This window comes from Anastrepha ludens, chromosome 2 (assembly GCF_028408465.1).
Source record: "Anastrepha ludens isolate Willacy chromosome 2, idAnaLude1.1, whole genome shotgun sequence".
Lineage (NCBI taxonomy): Eukaryota > Metazoa > Arthropoda > Insecta > Diptera > Tephritidae > Anastrepha > Anastrepha ludens.
The window spans coordinates 127,300,650-127,321,651 of NC_071498.1; the positions used below are offsets into that span (position 1 = coordinate 127,300,650).

At 37.8% G+C, this 21,002-nt stretch overlaps 2 protein-coding genes across 3 annotated transcripts in view; both read right to left on the minus strand.

The window, feature by feature from the left end:
• LOC128855314 (cadherin-99C) overlaps nt 1–12,652 on the minus strand; it is a 297,926-nt gene extending 285,274 nt beyond the window's left edge. The window contains exon 1 of one of the 2 annotated variants that reach the window (XM_054090116.1): nt 11,980–12,652. The gene's annotated coding sequence lies outside the window, so the exon portion shown is untranslated. Of the gene's footprint in view, nt 1–9,580; nt 10,115–11,979 lie in introns of those variants that run through there. The other variant, XM_054090117.1, reaches the window with a different exon arrangement.
• Nucleotides 12,653–16,084: 3,432 nt separating this feature from the next.
• Nucleotides 16,085–16,961, minus strand: LOC128859433 (uncharacterized). The gene is made up of 3 exons (XM_054096434.1): nt 16,759–16,961; nt 16,594–16,658; nt 16,085–16,515 (listed from the first exon to the last, which is right to left on the minus strand). Exons 1-3 carry the CDS (start codon nt 16,860–16,862, stop codon nt 16,280–16,282), a joined length of 405 nt encoding a protein of 134 aa, XP_053952409.1. The 5' UTR covers nt 16,863–16,961; the 3' UTR covers nt 16,085–16,279.
• Nucleotides 16,962–21,002: the final 4,041 nt, after the last annotated feature.

Here is a 21,002-nt window from a genome sequence, read left to right on the forward strand (position 1 = left end):
CTCCCAAAATCTCAACCACGACTAAGGGAAAGGGTCCTGAAACCAGTAGTCATATGCCACCATCTTTACGCAATCCCTGTTTAAACAAGGTGGAACTTTCCCAAGAGTTACTAGCCAAAGGAGAGTTGAGAGGACACCACCTACGAATCTAGTGATTCTGGCCCCTTCCGCCACAGCATTAACAGTATAGCTGGCTGCCGTAGCCGAATGGGTTGGTGCGTAACTACCATTTGGAATTCACAGAGAGAACTTAGGTTGAAATCTCGGTGAAACACCAAAATTAAAAAAAAAAACAACATTTTTCTAATAGCGGTCGCCCCTCGGCAGGCTCGGCAGCTCGGCCAAAAACCCAAAAAGGATGTACGCGCCAATTATATATATATAGCTGGAACGAGATCCAGAGACAGATAGATCTTCCTACCTCTAGTCTATTTAGCACAGTCGTAATTGAATTAGCCCTAATTAAAGTTAGATTTCATATGTTAAACTTAAAATAGAAATTGAATTCCAGATTTTTAAATATCAATGAATAGTAGAAGTGGTAGAAGAAGGAATAGAAAATAGAGATAAAAGTAGCGGTGGTAGTAGGGGTTAATACAGGAGGTGTCATACACCAACTCCCAAATAGGAAGGTACAAACTGGATGGTAGAGGATACAAAAACAATTCTTTAGATACATTCAGCAATTTTGAAAACCGAACTCGTTCTATGAGTTGCCAGGACTTCTGATTATTGCCACAACATTTTTATAATAAACACAAATTAAAATATTACATTTATAAAAATTAATAATAAATAAATTACAGTATAAAAATAATACAAATTATCGTGGAATGAAATGCCGATGCAATTAAGCACATTGCACTGTGCTCTACTCAAAAGTATCTTTTTTTTCAGTTTTCCCATCTCTTTTATTTGCTCATCAATGTCTGGTGGTTTTCTTTTTTCCTCTTTGTTACATTTACCGGATCGAATTAAGTGGCGCAGAGCAGACAAGAATGAAAATGTTAATGCTTTAATAATACACTTGTCACACAGCAGGTGACTCATTTCAATATTATTTTATCTACTGTTTCTATAATTTTTAGGAATTTATGTAGCTAAGACTGTGAAGCGGAAAGGAGTTTTAATGGAGTTCCCTAAGTGAAAAAAGGTACTGAGAATGCAAAGCGTCACACGAAAAAGGCTCGTGGAGGGGTCTTGTGTTAAGATCTGTTTTGATGCTTTATTTCTTGCGTGTGTGAGTGTTTTTTAAGTGTGAGTCGGTAGGTTTTTTATGTTCTATGTTGATTAAGCACTTTAAACTTAATACGCTGGTGATAGAGACTTCTTAAGGTAGCAAGATAATCAGAATTTACGAATTATTCCAGCGCATAAATTAAACTATGTGGTGCAACCAACAAACAAGTTTGATTGTTTTAGTTTTTTTTTTATGTTCGTGTTTTATTATTTTTGAAATAATCTTTTTATGAAATACAATTAGAGGCAATTTATTGTTTAGTGTTTGTTTGTATTTCACTGCGAGATTTTTTTAGTCCCCCAGATGAAGTCCCATCCCAGGAAACTCGTTATAAAGGCTGACAGGAGATGAAAGAAGCTGAACCGCGATGTTGAACGCCCTGACTTTGGAGGACTACCACAAAACTACTACTTACAAAAATGGCAGCCACGTTGGAATCATTATGCAGGATTAGAGGCTGATTATTGAGAAAGCTGAGAAAAAGAGAACTCTAAATTTATTTCAATACGCTTGCTAAATGCATATCAAATCTGAGCATATGCAGGAGCTTTCGTAAGATATCAACATCAGCGCCACCTAGCGGCAAACTAAACACATTTTTTATATGATTGTATTTGTTGAAAAAAACACTTTCCTAAAATTTTTTTTTACATGAAAGTATGTAAAAAACTACTAGTCGCAATGACTCAATAAGCTGTATAGTCTTCTTCGTTGTCCAGTATAGCCTGGCATTTTCTTCATGCTTTGAACCAGCATTTCTGCGTAGCGCGTCAACAAACAGGACTAGATTTTGCGAACTTGACGCATGAGTTGCTTTAAATCATGTTCTGGCCTTCCGACAAGATGCGTTTTCATAGTTCCCCACACATTTTCAATGGGGTTGGCGTCTGGGCACTGGGAGGGGCAGTCCAATACTGTGACGCCATTTGGTTGTTTTGTTGTTTCTCAATGTTTTTTTTTCTGAGAGCAGTGGTTTTGATGATGTGGGGCGGTAGAATATGTTCGGCTCCTTTAGTCGACGTTCGATGGTATTGATACTCACATCTATTCCCATTTTAACAAGAATTGATCGTGCTTGGCGTAGTCACAAAGAAGGGTCCCGCTTAAAAAGTTGGGCGATCACTTTATACTGCTTTTTTGTCATCACTCGCTCCAAGCTGCGCTCGGAAAAGTCATCGACATTTTTGTACACCTTATACCGCTGATTCCACATCACAACAAACATTTTTGATTTTCTGATCATTTTTGCAGCCTAAGATAATTTTGCCCTTTCGAATGCGTGCATAAAAATATCGCCTCAAAACACTTCGCGTACTTCTCTCTCTTTTTTGTTTGGCTGCGTTTACAGGAAAGTTTCGAACGACACTAGCCTGAGTTAGCACTGGCGTCGTAGCCCTTGATTGGGACTATTATGCAGCAAAAAGCAGAACGAAATATATCTTGAAGTTACAAGAAAAAAACCGGTTGTTTTCTTCTGACACAGACTGTATATTATACACTTTTGTACGATCGAAAACTAATATGCAAATAAAGAACAAAATAGGCTACATTCTTCGAACGGCCACCATTTGGTTGGCCGCAACAGGCTGCTGGTAGAACAAAATCCCTATTTCAATCTATGTTTCAATTACAGAAAATTTAAAAATTTTAATTAAAATTTCAAACTTTATAAGCGGAATTTTTATAAAAGTTTCGTGAACTGAGTTTTATAGCACATTGAATTTCGGTATACTAAAAAGCAACTTTGAAGTAGCACAATAATGGTGTTAGTATGTATTAAAATATTTTTAGGTTTTTTGCTCATGTTGTTGGGCGTTTATTCCATATGAAAAAATGGTCCTTAGATGGAGAAATATGCACTTTATTATATCTGAATCACTACAGCATATGCTGCGCAAAAAAAACGGTTATTTTCTTCTGACACAGACTGTATACATTAGGCCGGGTCGGTAGCTACGCCCAAAACATGTTGAGAATTCCATCTCCTATGCTATGAAATAGCTGCTCATAAAAAATCATCCGGCGTTCGGAGTCGGCTTAAAACTGTAGGTTCCTTCATTTGTGGCAAACATCAATTCCCATACCACAAGTAAAAGGATGATTGATCCTTCTAGAAATCGCAGTAGTAGTTTTGTTATTATAACTTAGCCATTTGAAATCCGATTTTTTAAAGCGATATGTCCTTATTCCAATCTTTAAGAGTTCTAAATATAATTTAGCTAAATAGTTGGAAACCAAACACCTAACAGAAGTGTACGCGCCAATTATTTATTTATTATTTATTATTTAAATAGTTGGAAAGTAAACTTTTAATGAGTTTTAAAATACTAAAACTAAATACTAAAAAAAATACTTGAGTATTAAGAAACAAAAAGTATGTCTTAGGTGGGTAAAACCTGGCTAACTGACTTAAGTATGTGGAAACGGGCTTGGTGCTTTAAAAAACACTAAAATGAAGTGCAGACCTCCTCAAAACTGGAATAATTCCACATTGATTTTGAGGTTCAGCTGTTAAATAACGAAATAACAAAACAAAAAAAAAACCTTTTGATAGTGTTTTTAGGGATAGCAATTTTTTTTATGCTGCCGAAGTTGGATGGTTGGTTGGTTAGAGTGGTGATTCATCCAGAATCCAACTAGCGCTTCCGCACCATTTTGTTTCCACATCCTCGTTACCAACTTGTTTAACAGTTATTTACAGCAAGACTATATCCAGTCTGTGCGGTTTAGAAACCTTATTAGGTTGTTGACGTCTAAGCCAGACAGTTGCTCGAGATTTTCGGACAGCGGTTTGCCCAGGTTTAACATTCTGTCCTTCCATAGGGCAGGGTATTCACAGAGGAAATGGAAGATTGTCTCCTTTTTCTCCGGTTGTTTACAACTATGACAGTATGAGTTGTAAGGAATGCCCATTTTGGCTGCTTGTTCTCCGACAGACCAAAAGCCAGTTATGACTGCCGTTAATCTACAGGTGTCCCGTCGTTTCATGTTTAACAATATTGACGATTGCTTGAGGTTGTAGGACGGCCATAACGTCCTGCTGATTTTGCATTTCGTCTGGTCTCTCCATCTACAATCTGCAATTCGAATGAATTCGAATGAATTCGAGTGAATACTGGTACTGCAAGAACGCTATTCATGGCAGATCCCCCTCTTGCCAGTTCATCGGCTTTTTCGTTACCTTCTATGTTCCGGTGTCCCGGGACCCAAATTAACGTTACTTTATGGTTTTCACTCAAGGTGGTGAGGCTATTCCTACTTTGCTCCACCACTTAAGAGGTTGTTATAGCCGCGTCCAGTGCCTGGATTGCAGCTTGGCTATCCGAAGGAATAGCGATATTGTCCTTAAAAGAGAAATCTGTGATTAGTAGCCTACAAGCTTCCCCAATTGCCAGTACTTCCGCCTGGAAGGCACTGCTGGTATTAGGGATACGCACATATTTTTCAATTCCAACTCTATGAGAATATATACCAGCTCCAACACCACAATCCATTTTACTGCCATCTGTATAGGCTGTGGTATCCAAGTTGTTTAGAGAGAATCCCTTATTCCATTCTTCCTTAGATGGAAAGAGTGTGGCAAATTTCCTATTGAAAGTTACCATCGAGACGATGTAGTCAGTCCTCACCGTGGTTAACTGGGTTTGTCGCAATAATAGGCGTGATAGTGTGACCATAAGTTTGTTCTTTCTAGCGACCCGCTTCATTTAACCTAAATGCACTCATGGTTGCCGTCTTCTTTATATTAGTAGGTCTATTGGAATAACGTGCCGAAGTCTACTCATCATAAGCTTTAGATAGAGAGTTGGACTTTTTCCACCCAGCCTAATACTTGCGTAATTCCACGTATAGTAACATTTTAGTTTTTTTATTTAATACACAAACTGCAATTTTTTTTACATAAACTGCAACTGAATGTCGACATTTTTAATACTTTCATAAATCTGTATACAACAAATTTTAGGAGCCATAATATGGTATGAATTTTGCTAAAGTTTGCACTTAAAATTTAACAAATTTTTAAATGGTTTTTTAATAGTTTTTAATTTTTATTATTATTAGCTTCTTGTAATTAAATTTCATTAAATTTTGGCAACGTCTGCATTTCGTATATTAAAAGCAAAATTTTTCCTGGAAGTTTTCCTGGTTTGGCAGCAATTTATTTTATGAAATTAGTTTTATTTTATTATTATTTTTCTGCCATTAGCGCTGAGGTAAAAACAAGGAGTGTGATGGACGATTTCAGCTGCAGCCAATGCAACGAAAAAATAAATGCAATTTGATTTTCTTTCCATTTTTTGTTTGTTTTTATGTGCTGTGAAGATGAGTTGCAATACCCAAAAAATGGGCATGCCCATTTACAAACTTGCTCCATGCAATACAACAACAATTACCGAATTTACCCAGCGTTGCTGTTGCTAAGGTGCGCAAAAACCGCAGACAAAAAAAAATTTTCTCAATGGCAATTTTCACTTTTCCATAAATGAGTGAAAAAAACGAAAATTTGTTTGCACGAAAATCAATATTTACTTGTCGTAGCTCATTTGAATTTCATTAATGCAGACACCCACGCGCTGTGGCCGGAAAAATTGACATAAAAAGAAGCACAAAAACAAAAAAGCCAACCACTACTCGAGTGAAACGAAATTCCACGAATCTGTAAGAGCAACCGCAGATAGTTTGAAAGAAAAAAAAAACAGAATTATAATAAAAATTTGCAAAATATTGACTGCAGTTGAGTAAAAGTTGTCTGGCAACTTCTGCAACTAGTTGACAGCAATCTGACGACCACAAGTGGGGTGGCGTGCAACTACAAGAGCCGCACACTGCCACAGCTATGTGGCGACTATTCGCATCCGTCTGTGTATCTTTGCGCGGTGCAGAGTGTGCGTGTGAGTGTGGCACGGCAGCGACCTGTGGTAACGAAATGCGCCTGCAATGCAAAGATCTGTGTGCAACTCCAGCTGCTGGCATGCCACGCTTTTTGCTGTTGTCTTGAGCCCATTGCTTGCGGCTGACTGGCTGGCTGCTTAACGGCGCACAGCCAAGGGAAATGAGGTCAACTGTTACGCTGCCAAATGGCGCAAACAGATAAACAGATGCAGCAGCCGGCAGCCGGCAGCAGGAAAATAAAGAACAAAAGAAGTAAAACAGCAAAAGCAAATAGATAACAGATAGCTAAGAAAAAAAGTTCACAAAAACAGTTGCCTGCATTTGCTTAGCTTGGTCGGTGCAGAAAAGAAGCAGTCGCAGCAGCAGCAGGCTGATGCCAATTTGTACAAGTGTTTTTTTTTCAAAGCTTTCTCTTTGTTTTCTGCCTCTGACTCTGATCGGCAGTTTGCTCATTTTATTACTAAAATTGTAAACACATGTAAAGTACCGTTAGAAAATGCGTACGCATACTTTCAATGCGAGTGCAAGGCGATGCGTGCCACAAAGCGTGCAAAAAGCAAACGGTACATGTGCACAGAAAACAGCTGGACATGTCCCTGGCAGTGCCAATGGTACAAATGTCATTAGCGCAGTTAGTCGCGCAAATGGTCGGTCGCATATGCGGCTTTGGCGATGCGTAAACGTGTGGCACTTTTTCACTTTTCTTCTTTTTCTTGCTTTTGTTTGGTCAACACTGCATCGGCTGCATTTGTTTGCATTTACATTTATTTAGGTTGCATCTCGTTTCTTGCCGATTTATTGTGGTGTTTTTGATTGCTTTCAAAGTGTAGTGGCTGTTGTTTCTCAAGTAGTGCCCGGCGAAATGCATTGATGAATTTGCAATTTATTTGTATTGTTAGCGTAGGAAAAAAGGTATTTGTTTGCACCTAAGGAAAGTGGGTCGTTTCGCTGTATACATCCTGAGTGTGACAGTAAAAATTAAAAAAAAAAAATTAGTTTGGTCGGTTCTTACGTGAAAGCTAGAAACTTTTTATTGCACGAATATTTTTTTAATAAAAAAAACTTTATATTTTTTATCAATAATTTTATTTTTAGACAGAATCGTCTTAGCTTTAATTAACACTTTTGCATCATTCGACAGAATAATCCATGAATAAAAACTCTCTCTTATCACCAAGAACGGAATGGACCGCAATAAATTATTTTGTTGTTAAAGTTTGAGGAAAATAAATAAATTTGTTAGTCCTATAAAATCTTTTTTCATTGGAACAAACAGTAAATGGCTTGCGAGGCATTTTGAGCGGCGATGCAAAGGCAATAATGAAATTGGAGAAGAAGCTCCTCAGATACCTAAGACACCTAAGAAAGATGAGCGCGCCAGATATGTATGTGTTTACATGTTCGCGCATTTATATAAGGTGAGTGCAAAATTAATCACCCTACCGGAAGATTTACAATTTTTACAAATGTCGTCGTACGTCAATCATATTTGACGCTTGTGAACCAAACAGCTGCAGCATACAAACAGTCAAACAAAGAATTTCATCACTCAAAATTATTATTTTTTTATTTAGTAAAAAAGTTATTGAAAAACAAATTTTGGAGATTAGGTTAGGTTGGCCTGGCTGGCTGCAAGCCATCACATGGACCTATTGGTCCTTAGTGGTACCAGATGGAGCTAGACTTTCTTAACTTTTCTCTACGGTAGACTTCTTGTAATAAATCTGCGTCTTTTGCGAATCTAAGTAAACTTCCTTAATTGGAAAATCGCTTTTGCACAAATCTTGTAGAGTCCATCAATCTTAATGAATGTGAACCAAGTACACCTATGCATCGGTGGTCTGGATGAGTAGACTCCCTCTCGTAGGAGTCAGGAGGACATTATGGAGACTATAACGCACTGTGGCCATCTGTTGGGTCGGAACTTTTCCAACTACTTCAGGCCTGGCATTAGATGCTCTAATTATTCTACCAGCACTAGCTGTTTTCTTCCAAGGAGAGACCTTGAAGGCCATCTGCAGGCTAAAACACAATAGGAATTGGTGCGGCCCCTGTCCGGCATTGGACAACAGATTAGGCATGGACTTCGATCCAACGATCCTCGCCATGATCCTTCACTCCATGCCACCCAGAGTCGTGCTTGAGAAGAGATACAGTGTGGTGCTGCCAGAGGCTCAACTGTGGTCAAACTCAGAAAATGAGCCCGCTAAACAATGTTTTCGCATTTTCAGGTATGGTTTCAGGACCGAACATGGCTCCGGCTCTGGGATCTACGTGGAATCCAGCAGGACAAAACTACACTTTGCTCTTGGAATGCATGTATCTGTGTTTCAAGCGGAGGTGTGTGGTGTTCAAGAAGCGATGAATGGATTTTAGTTAGTACTAATCTTAAAAGGATAGCTGTTCAAATATCATGAAATTCTATTCAATTAGTGCGTGAGTAATTGCGTTAAGAGTAACGTTACTTTTGTCATTTTCAAAACAACGGATCAGAAAGAATTTCGTGTTTTAATTTTACACTGCTTCTTGATGGGAAAAAATACCGCTCACGCAAAGCAATGGTTTGAAAAGTGTTATGAGGACTCTGCTCTATCGGAAGCAACAATAAAACGAAATTCCCCGCCAATCAGAGCAAAGATGAGCGAGATATAGGACTTTACTGGTAGGTAATGTGTCAAAGTTTCAGGTCAATCAGAGCAAACTTGAGGGAGTTACAGACATTTTTCCGAGGAGATTTCACAGTTTTGTTGTTTTACAATCGATTTTCATGATTTTTGCACAATTGGCAGAGCAAAGATGAGCGAGTGAGAGCACTTTTACTGGCTTTATTTTACTTTTACTGGCTTTATATTGCATGAGCATTTGACCATGAGACAGCTCTGTGTAAAGTGGGTGTCGCGTTTGCTCTTTGTTCACCAAAAACAAGAACGAGTTGATGATTCTGAGCAGTGGCAAAACTATATGAATTGAACAGCGAATTTGCGCCCATATCCACCAAATTCAACAGATTTGGCTTCCAGCGACTACTGGCTGTTTTCTGACCTAACAAAATGCTTGCCGGTAAGAAATTTCTCTCGAATGGAGTGGTTATTCACCGATAACCTAACTTGAGGTCTATTTTGCAACGAAAGATAAGTCACTATACAAAAGTGGTATTGAAATGTTAGAGTGGCGCTAGTATGACTGCGTTGTTCTTGATGGAAATTACGTTGATGAATAAAACTAATTTTGAACGTATTTTCTTTGCTAGGCCCAGGACTTTTCAGCCTAAGTGTTATTTCCCAATCGGCCATTGAAAAGTTAACAGATTTGGATTTGAAACTCTCTCTCAAGAGCTCCAGTAACATAATTAGTAAACAATATAGGGATACACATAGCTGTTTAGATGCATTAAAAAAACAGAGGGAGAAGGACACTTAGTATGTTTAACAGGAAAATTAATATAACCTTTAACCTCTAACCACATCTGTTTCTAGTCCACTGTTCCATGATATTGTTAATGAACACAAATAGCAGATTTTTCAGCGGCAAAATATTATATTGCGAAAAGGCATTTAAAGTTGTAGCATAACTAAAGATGAAATATTTGATTTCGTTTCATTGGATCGCTTAGGCAATGTAGCAACTGCGGCAACAAAGTTCTCATAAAACTCATAGTCAATATACCAGATAACAGATCCTGTTAATATAACATTGAGGTTTCTAAGGCTTCATTTAACAGAACAAATGAACAGTGTTTAGAATAATTGAACAAATAATTGATGTGCCAGCGGTGTTTTTTTTTATTTAAAGTAAACATTTTATCTATTTTTTATTATTTATTTATTATTAACAACTATTACACTTAAGAACCGACTGCCAGGGTAAATTTTTGCGGTAAATTTTTTTCTTGTCTCACCCGAACTAATAAGATAATTTGCATTTAATAGTTTTTATTTTTTTATAAATTAATAGTAATTAAGTTTTTTTTTATTTACAAATTAATATAGTTTTAAAAATATGCTTAGAGTGTGTTTTTGTTTTTAAAACTCTGTATTTTTTTTTTTTTTAATTAGACCCTAGACTGTAAAACAACACGTTTTCAATTGTTTTCTTTTCCAATGCATCACTTTTGTGTTTTTGTTTTTTTTTTGTATCTTAAAAATTCGCTCCTTATTGTGCACTTTGTTAGCCTTTTGGCTTACTTTGCACTATATTCGTGTTTTGTAATTTGGAGCACTTTGAGAAACACACAGCAAATATTTTTAGATATTTTTTTTATTATCTTGAGTTTGTTTTCTTCTTTTAGTTTATGAGCAAATTATTTCCACTTCTCTGGTTGTATTAGAAAGGCCACTTTTGTTTTGATTTTGTTCAATGCCTGTACCCTCATTTAGAAGCAGACGAGAATTGTAATAATAGTAGAATTGTGATATAAAATTACAGAATTGTAGAGAATAAATAGCGAAATTTGTTTAAATTTAAGCATAATTCATTCTTCTGTTATTCATTCGAAATTATTTAAGCTCACTTTTTTATACACTTCTTCCGAGCATGTAAGATTAGATATGTGTTTATTGCTATTTAAATTTTTTAAATCGAGTCAAGCTTAAATTTATTCTCGTGGGTTTATTCCACAAAAAGCACTATGAGCGGTTCCGCTTTCGAAAAGTATCACACCATGTGTGGAATTTCGTAATTTATCAAAAATGTGCTGTTAAAATTATGGAACTCGTAAATTCACTTAGCGCATTTTTTAGTTTTCGCATAAAACAAACATTTTACATAAAATAAATCTCACTAAAAATTATCGCCACAGCCCCCCACCGCGCAGGGAGCTATTTAACATTTCTTTCCTATTACTTCAATCAACATGGAGCGCATTTTCAATTTCCTTTTGGAGAAAGTTTTTTTTAATATGTAATCTTTTTCATGCTGTGTACAAAGAAGCGAATTTATAAAAAAAAATAAAAGGAGCTATGCCCACATATTATATACTTTTAAGGGTGAGCGACACTGTTTTTTACATATTATTTGTAGGTTCGTATTAATTTTAACATTTCGCTATTTTTGTCATTTAGGCAAATTTTTTAGTCAGAGATCACTTTTTTCACTGATTTTCGTTCTTTGCTACAATTTGTATTTTTTTATAGCAAAATATTTAACATTTTTAAAATGTTAGTCACTATTTAACAACGAGATGTTTAAGGATTCTCAAACTGAAATTTTTTGTTAAACATAAAACTCTGGTATGCCTCAAAACCTCAGTTGATTTTATTTTATTCGAATTTATTCACTCTCAAATTCTGCAAGCAAAATCTTTTTTTGTTTTGAGTTCTGATGTTTCATAAACATTTTGAATTATCTGTTTAACGGCATTACATATTCTTTCATATACACACACATACATATAGCTCAAAGCACAAGCGTTACAGTTACTTGTATATGGGTTACGGAATTCCCGAGCGTGCGCTCATATTCTCTCACTCCTTTTCCCACATGAAAATTATTGTATTGATCAAAGTTGATTAAATTCGTTTATTTTCATATTTTTGCGTTTAACACTAACAAGAAAAATTTATTTTTCAATTATTTTTGTTTTTTTTTTGGCACAAATTTAACCCTTTTCAATTTTTTGCGTTAACACTATTCGACACCGACAAACTGACTCAGTTCGTTCAAAACAATTCTCATATTACCAAATTATAACTTAACGCAACATCACACACAACATACGCACACACCTATAAATGCATGTACGTAAGAAGTAAAATATTATTAACATCTGATATTATAAGCCCCTTCAACTTAATTCACACTGAAAACAGCTAAAAATGTGTCACATATTTCCATTAAATTAAATTCACCTGTTGCACAGCGATACGCAAAAATCGGCAGCAGCAGCAGTAGCCCTACCGAAGGAGGCTCATATTGCAAACACTTCGTAGCAACGGTAACAACAATTGCAACAACGCAAACAACAAACAAAAAATGTACGAACGAGAATGCACAATTGATTTGGAACAGGAACGAGAGCACGAACGATTCAAATACCGAATACCGCAAACATACAGAACACAGAAGCACTGCCGACGAGCGACAATCAGCACGAACGACCAACTAACTGTGGGCGCTAGTAAACCGAGCTGCGTTCAATCAGCGAACAACGTCAACAGCAATAGCAAAAACGTGTTTGTTTGGGGCGACGTGCCGGATATGGGTGATGCTGTGCGTTGAGTAGTCGGGTGTGGGGAGGGGGAGTACGACACAAACGCCTACCAACTATGGACGCGTTGAAGTTGGGGCGCAAAACTTGTTTTCACTTCACTGCAACAGCAAGCAAGCAAACAGATAGTCAAAGAAAACGCGCTGAGCTAAACAACGTAGGCCAGCAGTAAACACGACAAATGTAAGACGATAGGGGTACGGCGGATGCACACAATCCTCACGACGCTCAGTATTTTCTTTTTTAGCTACAATATAAACGGCGAATTTTCGAAAGCAACACTCACGATACGCGTTGACTCGTCGCAACTAAAGTTCGCTCAACACTGAATCGCTTTAAGACCGAGAGACAAGTGCAGACCAAACTAGTGAACACCTGAACAGCAGGCGGAATGCAATGGCATTGGAATAATGGCAAATAACAAATGCTGTAATGTAGAACTGGTTTTGTAATTTTGCTTTCTACTGTTTATTGTTTGAAATGGTTGTTGAGGTAGTTGTTGTTCGTTGCTTAGTTGCGTAGTTGGTTGGATGACTCGTTGACTCGAACTGACTGGTTGACTGTTGTTGTTTGTTTGATTCATTTTGCATTAACAGGTGCATATACGGTGATCGTTGCAGTCACTGTTAAATGGTAGTTAATTTCTACGAATGTTATGTTATAATTAATGGCGCTGTTAGTAAATGCTGTTGTGCTGTAATGTTAATGCTAGAAGTTGAAAAGAGTAGGAAGTGAATTTGTTTGGCATCCATCCTAAAGTTTCAATTGGAAAGTAAGAACATTTTCTCAGTGAAATGGCCACTGTAGCGTGTAAGCTATGCCCATAGTCGATGTATCTCACCAGTTAGCTTATTGCGTCAGATTAACATACTCGTATATATCAATAGTTCTAGCCCTAACCTTCCATGTACACAGTTTTTTCCAATCATTTGTAAGCAATTTGGGAATATGACTGACTTTTATTTTATTTATTTATTTTGTATTAAAAATGTAATTATGAATAATTCTATCACCTTTCGAAAGTCACAGCAATTAAGAATATTGGCCCATAACTGGCTTTCTTTGTCTTACGGAAACCATGCGATCGGTTTAGTTCTATATTACTTTTTCGGACCTAAGCGGTCGTATCTTAATAAAGATACGCCAAATGTTGACATTTTGCGCATTGTAGCTGGTTTATCAAGAATAAAATTGATATTATTTTACAAGTTGAGTGGCGTCTTGAATCAGCTCTATGGATGATGCGATGATCCTATGGCTTTAATTCCGAAGACAAAATGGCGTCGAAGTGCATAGAGCATTGTTCTTGAAATAAATTCCAATGTTAAACAAATACGAGGTGTGTTCAAAAAGTATGTACATTTGACTTTTTATTATTATTTTTTTTATGGTGGTACACTCCTCGGGAAGATATGTTCATGATTTTGCAATATAGAATCTTTAGTGTGTTTGTGAGAGGCATAAATAAGGAAGTGTTTTGCATGTTAGGCGATATTCTACTATCGAAAAAATGGATCAAAGAAGTTCCATCAAATTTTGTTTTAAAAAATGGAGTTAAGTGCTCAAAAACACTTGAAATGTTGACAGTGGCTTACGATGTCTCATACGATACTTTGAGTCAAAACAGTGTTTAGAAGTGGTACCAGCTTTTCAGAGAAGGTCAAGAAGATGTGAATGACGCCGCTCGCTCTGGATGCCTCAGCACATCAAAAACCCATGAAAATGTTGGGAAAGTGAAGAAAACTGTTATAGAGATTAGTCAAATCGCAATTAGATAAGTTGCTGAGGATGTCGGCATCGGCCTATCAGTTGGCTTATGCCATGCAATCTTTTCAGAAATTTAGGGCGTGAAATTTTTGAAGCGTGTGGCAACGAAGTTTGTTCCAAAATTACTGAATTTTGACCAAAAACAACGTGAGCATCGCTCAGGAATTGATGAATGACGTCAACGACGATTCAGATTTTCTTAAAAGCACAGACCAAAAAAAAGCACGCCAAGTTCGATTAAATATCAAGATTTTGTTCAATATTTTCTTCGATTAACATGGCGTAGTGCATTAGGAGTTCTTACCGCAAGGCCATGAGGTAAATAAGGAGTATTAGCCTGAAGTTATGTGCAGTTGCGTGCAGCAATACGAAAAAAACACCCGAAATTGTAGAAAAAATGCATGGCTTTTGCATTATGTTAATGCACCTGCACACTCATCTTTGCTAATGAGAGATTATTTGGCCAAAAACAACGCCGTTATTATGCCTCAGTCACGGTATTTACCAGATTTGGCCCCCTGCGACTTTTTCCTGTTCTCAAGATTGAAGAAGCCCATGAAAGGACGGCGATTGAGGAGCCCAGAGTTGTATTTTGGGTGTATAATATTATTATGAAGTCAATTTTGTTGTCTGGTGGAACTCACTGGAGAGGATAACATCGGTGAAAAAGCTAGAGAGCTTCGAACCATTTCTACTCTAACGCTTAATATAATATTAAATGTGGTACCATCGCGCAAAACTGTCCCTGTACGTACCGCAATCAGGCTGAGAGACAGACACTCAAGTATCCTTAGAAATATTAGTTGGGTTCATCCCCCTGACAGTGGATCAGTGTATACCCTCGCTTAGTCCTATCGGAATCTTCTCAACCCACATTCTTTCAAGGGAGGAATGGACTGGGTGCAACACTTGGATACAGAGTTTGGTGTACTTGGATAGCTCGAAGTTGGACGGAAGAGTTGGCGGAGGAATATTCTGCGAAGAACTCCCCGTCAGACTAAAATTCAGATTATCGGAACATAAAACCAGCTGATTGGCTAATAACTGTTGAGAAAGTAAATATTTACTACGATAGCCAAGCAGTTATTAGGGCATTCGAAACTGATCAGGGAATGCTTCGCTTCACTTTCGATCGCATCCGAATTCTTTGACATAAGGCTCATATGGGTACCTGGTCGTAGCGACATTGCGGGAATCTGTGAAGCAGACTGTGCTGGTTAAGGGATCTCTGCGGTGGTTTTCCCATGAAAGGAGAAGATTGGGATCTCCTTGATAACCTGCGCGCCACTCCTGGAATGATGGGCTTTGCGTTATCTAAAGGAGCGCTGGGCAAGTACAGAAGGTAGCGAAATCCTTCCGGCCACGTGTGGAACGGAGGCGTTCGAAGCATCTTTTGAGGATGAAAAGATCTCAGCTCACAAACTTCGTGGGTGTCGCTACACACAGATAACTATTTTCGAGGCATGCATGCCTTGCGATTTGGAATTACTTGTAGTCCTTTTTGCATCAGTTGCATGGGCCGCGAGGTGGAATCTTCTCAGCATCTTCTTCTTAGTTACCCTGCTCTCGCGGGACTAAGATTTAGGCATCTTGGTTCTCACTTCTTTCCTACGCCGGCTGATATAGCAGGCTTCGATATCAAATATCTGATGAACTTCATCAGCAGCTTAAGCAGTTAACACAACTCCCACCTACCTCCTCTTTCTCCTCTCTTTCCTATCTTCCTTCACCTTACTTCCTTCGCACTGGTATCACAAAGGATGAATTTGACTTCTTCGCCCAAGCGGGTCCACTCTCTGGGCATCCATCATAACCTAACCCAAGGTGGCCCTTACGTGGTTTGATTGTTTTTTTTTTGGTTCAAAAGTGGATTTCCGAAGCTTTGGAGAAATTTCCGCAATTAATCAATTTTGTTTTTAATTTGCTGGTATTTTTATTATATTTTTTATTTAATAACCATATTTTTAGCACTTGTGGACGTACGCGCTTTTAATTGAAATATTTAATGCTGCAATACCATTTAACTAATATTTTATATAATATTTTTATATAGTTTTTGTAATCTCATCATTTGCTCCATAGACTTTCATAAAGTTAAGTTGCGTTATATTTTTTGTCATAATTATTTTGAAACTCGTGAAATTCCATCCAATATTTTAGCCAGCTGTAACGTCTTAAAAGGCATATTTCTGAGCACTTGATTGCATGAGCTTCGCATACTCGCTCCATGTTGGCATCTTAGGCAAGTTGCCACAAAAATTCACTGTTGTACTGCAACGGTCACAGCTGCATATCAAACCCGGCTTGCAATCGCTTGTGTCGCCATACTTCTGGCAGGGCTCATCTATACCTTTGTAGCACAGTGTGCGTGGAACACAGTACTCGGGGTTGAAGTTCATGCTAAAATTGCCTATGGAAAAGTAATTTATGAAATGGAAAAAATATTAAATTTTTTTTTAAATTATTAACTATTAAAAAGTTGGCTTACCGTGAACACAAAACTCAGGATACATATTGGGAGGCCCACAATCAACGAGACGCGGGAAAAATGGACTTTGAAAAATAGAAAAAAAGTAATTGCGACTTTACTTATTTGCACAGTATTAGAAATGTGCCAAACTACTTTTCTTGTTTGTTTGTAGGCTGAACTTACATTCCCTCCGTTCCACTTTGCTCGAGTATTAAAGCCAGTGTTAGAGTCAAGCTCAATTTGGTCAACCAGCCGACATGGCTGCACACACTGCCGCGGTGAGCCATTTTATTCTTCTAATAATTTAGTAATACTTTTCACAATTATTTAATTTACGGTAGCTCTGCACTTTGTTCTAACTCTTTCGCTACCAATGCGTTGGATGACAATCCTTACGGCTCATCGAAGGCTTTTATATCAGTTTTAACTTATTTCAGCTCGCAACCTTGAAATTAAATTTATGCCATTTTCAATTAATTCTTGATTATTCTTATTATTTTTGAATATTTAATAAGTCCTTAATTTCTTATCACTAACGGCTTTACGGTCAATAGTGGTTGCTAACTGCTTATTAATGCTTCTCATTTCGTTATCCTTGACCGCTGCCAATTGCTCAATGAAGTGCAAACAATGCGCGAGTTTGCGCGTCACTATGAAGTAACAAAAGTCTCTAAAGGACGAAACTCTGTGGGATGATTAAATTTTTACATTGAAATGAGATCAAATTGAAATTGAAAAAATGTGTAGCAACATTTTTCAAAATGTTGTGAAATCCGAACTTGAAATTATTATTATTTTTACTAAGTGGATTATAAGACTTCAAATAAAGAGGAGTGGAGCATCTAAGCGCTCGACGCGTTATCTTAAATAAACTTTAGATTATAAAACAATAAAAAAACAGAATGTCTGGCTTTATACCCGATAAGTCTCAATATTTCATCTAAATACAAGATTATTTCAAGAAAAGGTGCGCAACTGCTTACGAGAAACGAGAATACGCTTTGTAATGTATGTGTTTTCAGGTAGGTTTTAACGGGTTTGGCAACGTGAGGCCGAGCATTGTCATGCTGTAGAATCACTTTTTCATGCCTCACCGTGTGTTGCGGCAGCTTCTCGCGCAGTGCTCGGCTCAATGACATCAACTTAAGGCGATACTAATCCCCAATGATGGTTTTTCTTGGTTTTAACACCAACTTGGCCCCACCAATTACATAGTATAACCTTCGCAGCGCGAATATTCGGCCGAGGCGGCGACGTAGAAGCATGACCGGGCAGTCCCCATGACTATCTTTTATTTAGATTGCTGTAATACATCCATATTTCATCACCCGTTACGATGCGATGAAGAAAACCCTTTCTTTTTTGCTGCTGGAGCAGTTGTTCACAGGCAAAAAAACGACGTTCAACATCCCTTGATTTTAACTCATAAGGAACCCAAGACCCCTTTTTCCTAGTCATTCCCAAAGCATGCAATTGCTTGGAAATGGATTGGCGGGTAACTCTTAATACTGAAGTAAGCTCTTCTTGCGTTTGACACTGATCCTCATTGCTCAATGCCTTCAATTAAGCGTCTTCGAAGGTTTTCGGCCTTCCTTCACGCGGACGGTCGTCAACTTCAAAATCACCGTCTTTGAAGCGGCGGAACCAATCTCGGCACGTTGTTTTACTTAAAGCAGCATCTCCATTAACTTTTTGTAGCTCTCGATGCGCTTCAGCCGTCGTTTTTTTCGAAAGAAAGAGGAAAATTAACACTTCCCGCAAATGACGATTATTCGGCACAAAATAAGACATTTTCACCAAACCAAACTATATATATGATCCCAAAACAAAATCACTAATGTGTCGAAGCAGTTTGTTTACCATATGTCTAAGCTTGGTTAATGACGTTTTGGTTATGTTAGAATCGACTAGCACACACTGCTGGCGGCATCTATTGACAAACAGCAGGAACTTAGTTGGGCACCTAATATTATATTCAAACTGCAGCTACTAACAGTTATATGTGTCGTACAAAAATTTTCAACGAGTCGCTCACATATTATCGCAATGAGCTCAGCAATCTTTATCCGAATGTGGTGTTTCAGCTCGGGAATCGTAGGCATAGTAAAGTCAAAAAAGTTCAAAAAACCCCACTCACGTGTGCTAGTCGTTTTTCTATACTTGAGATTTTTTTCACCAACCTTTGATATGTCGACTCATTCGGACCTTTATTTTCACTTAAAAAAATTGCAAATTTTGAGATATGTTGTTCTTAAAGATCGCCCTTTTTATTAAAAGCCTTAATAATTTTTACGCTTTGTTCAATTGCGTAAAGTTCGTAAAGTTGTGTATCCGTCTTCTTGAAAAAGATGTCAACGATGACTTACAAATAAAGGTACTGTCTAAGATTTATTCACTCTCGACATCTAAATTGCACTTCTCAAAGACTCTTTAATTGATGGCTATTGTTATTATTAAAAGGTCGCACTTCGTTTTAAGCTAACCTGTATATAAGAATAATATAAACAAGCCGACTGCCTTTGCTGCTTGTTGCCTTAATTATGTAATATAATCATTTATAATTATATCTCAATTAAAAAAAGAATAAATAAATGAAAAATTAATAAACAATAATTTGACGCTCTTTCTTTTATTAGTCATTTGGTCGATTTTTTCCTTAGTTTTATAAGGCTCGTATCTTTTATCCTACAAAAGATATGCCACTACAGTTCTTAGTTGCCTTCGAATGATTTTTGGCTTTTATGAAAGGATATTTCAACTCCTGCTAAGAGATCATCGCTGTTAGACCATTTTTTTTATGATAAAGGGTGTTATTGGTGAATGGATTGCGCTATCGAGAGATGATTAACGATTTTTTATGGCCGCAATTGGATGGTATTGATCTGGAAAACGTTTATTTTCAACAAGACGACGCTACGTCCCACACAATCAACGAAACCATTATTGATCTTTTACGAGAAAAGTTTCCGGACCGTGTTATCTCTCGAAGAGGTGATCACAATTGGCCACCGAGATCTTGTGATTTAACACCTTGTGACTTTTTTCTTTGTGGCCACGTGAAAGAGAAGGTCTACGCCAACAGCCCAGGGCCGATTCAAGACCTGCAAGATGGAATTCTTGAGGCAGCGTGATGCATAGGGCAGCCATTTTGCAATTCGGTTATGGAAAATTTCATGAAAAGGATATTGTCCTCTAAGCGTGGTCGTGGTGGTCATCTGCCTGATGTTATTTTCCACTATAAACGGCATACCTTCCTCTTGATAATGAAATAAACATCCGATCATTTATATTAAAAAATAACATTTTTCTTTGAATATCAAAATAACACCTCTGTTTGGAAAACCCTATATATCAAGCCTTCACCGAAATGGAAGTCACGTACAAATCCAGTCACCTACGGTTTGGACTCCACTTCATCAACGAGCGGGCGAAACAAAATATATTTGCCAGAGTGCCCTATTGTCTAATCTCAGGCAAGATTTATCCACTCTACCAACTCTCAAAAAATATTTATTTGAATCTGCGTCATCAGTTCCAGCTGAAAGGGCTGCCTTCAAAGAGCTTTCTTCAAATAAAAAAAGCTATAAACGGAAAGGACAAAACGTATAATAAATTAATTCTTTTTTAATTACAATTTCCTATTTGAATGATAGTATTTTTTAATGTCCTTGTTCACTACGCTCGGGAGCATAGGGCCTCGACAAGACTCTTCCATCGTCTACGGTTCTGAGCTGTTGTTTTTGGGCCATCCCATGTGATGCCGACATCTGCTAGCTCACGCAACAGCGGCTTTCTCCAAGTGATCTTTGACCGACCGTGACTTCTGCTCCCTTGCGGGTTCCAGCTCAGTGCTATTTTCGTGCTGCTATCTGATGGTTTTCTAATCGTGCAACCTATCCATCGCCATTTTCTGCATTTGTTTTGCCATAGGATAGGCTCCTCATTCGTTGATCTTCACAGCGCGTTGATGCTGATGGTGTTGCTGCTGTTCGGTGCTCTGTGTGAAGGTGTTGGAGACCTGCCATGTTTCACTTCCGCACAATAATACTGACTTCAAACAAGAGCTGAGTATTCGCAGTTTAGTTCACCTGGAGATTTGCGAACTCGCCCATGCTTGATATCTTCATCTGCTCCGCCGTCTGTTGTGATAGAACAGCTGAGGTAGCAGAAGCTTTAGATAAATTCAACCGAAGACCCGCCAACCTGTAAGGTATTGGTTGACTCTCATAGCCTTTATCTTGGCGATGTTGGCCTCCAGTTCGACAGTGCATATCAGCGTGACTGTGGTGCAGTTTGGCCATTCAGTACAGCCAATATGAGTGTGTAGAAATCGTATGCCCAATTCTGAGCCTGACAAAAGCTCTTATATTTTTGATTGACAGATTTGCAGGAAAAGTTGGTCGAGTACCATCGGGGTTGCAGGTTTT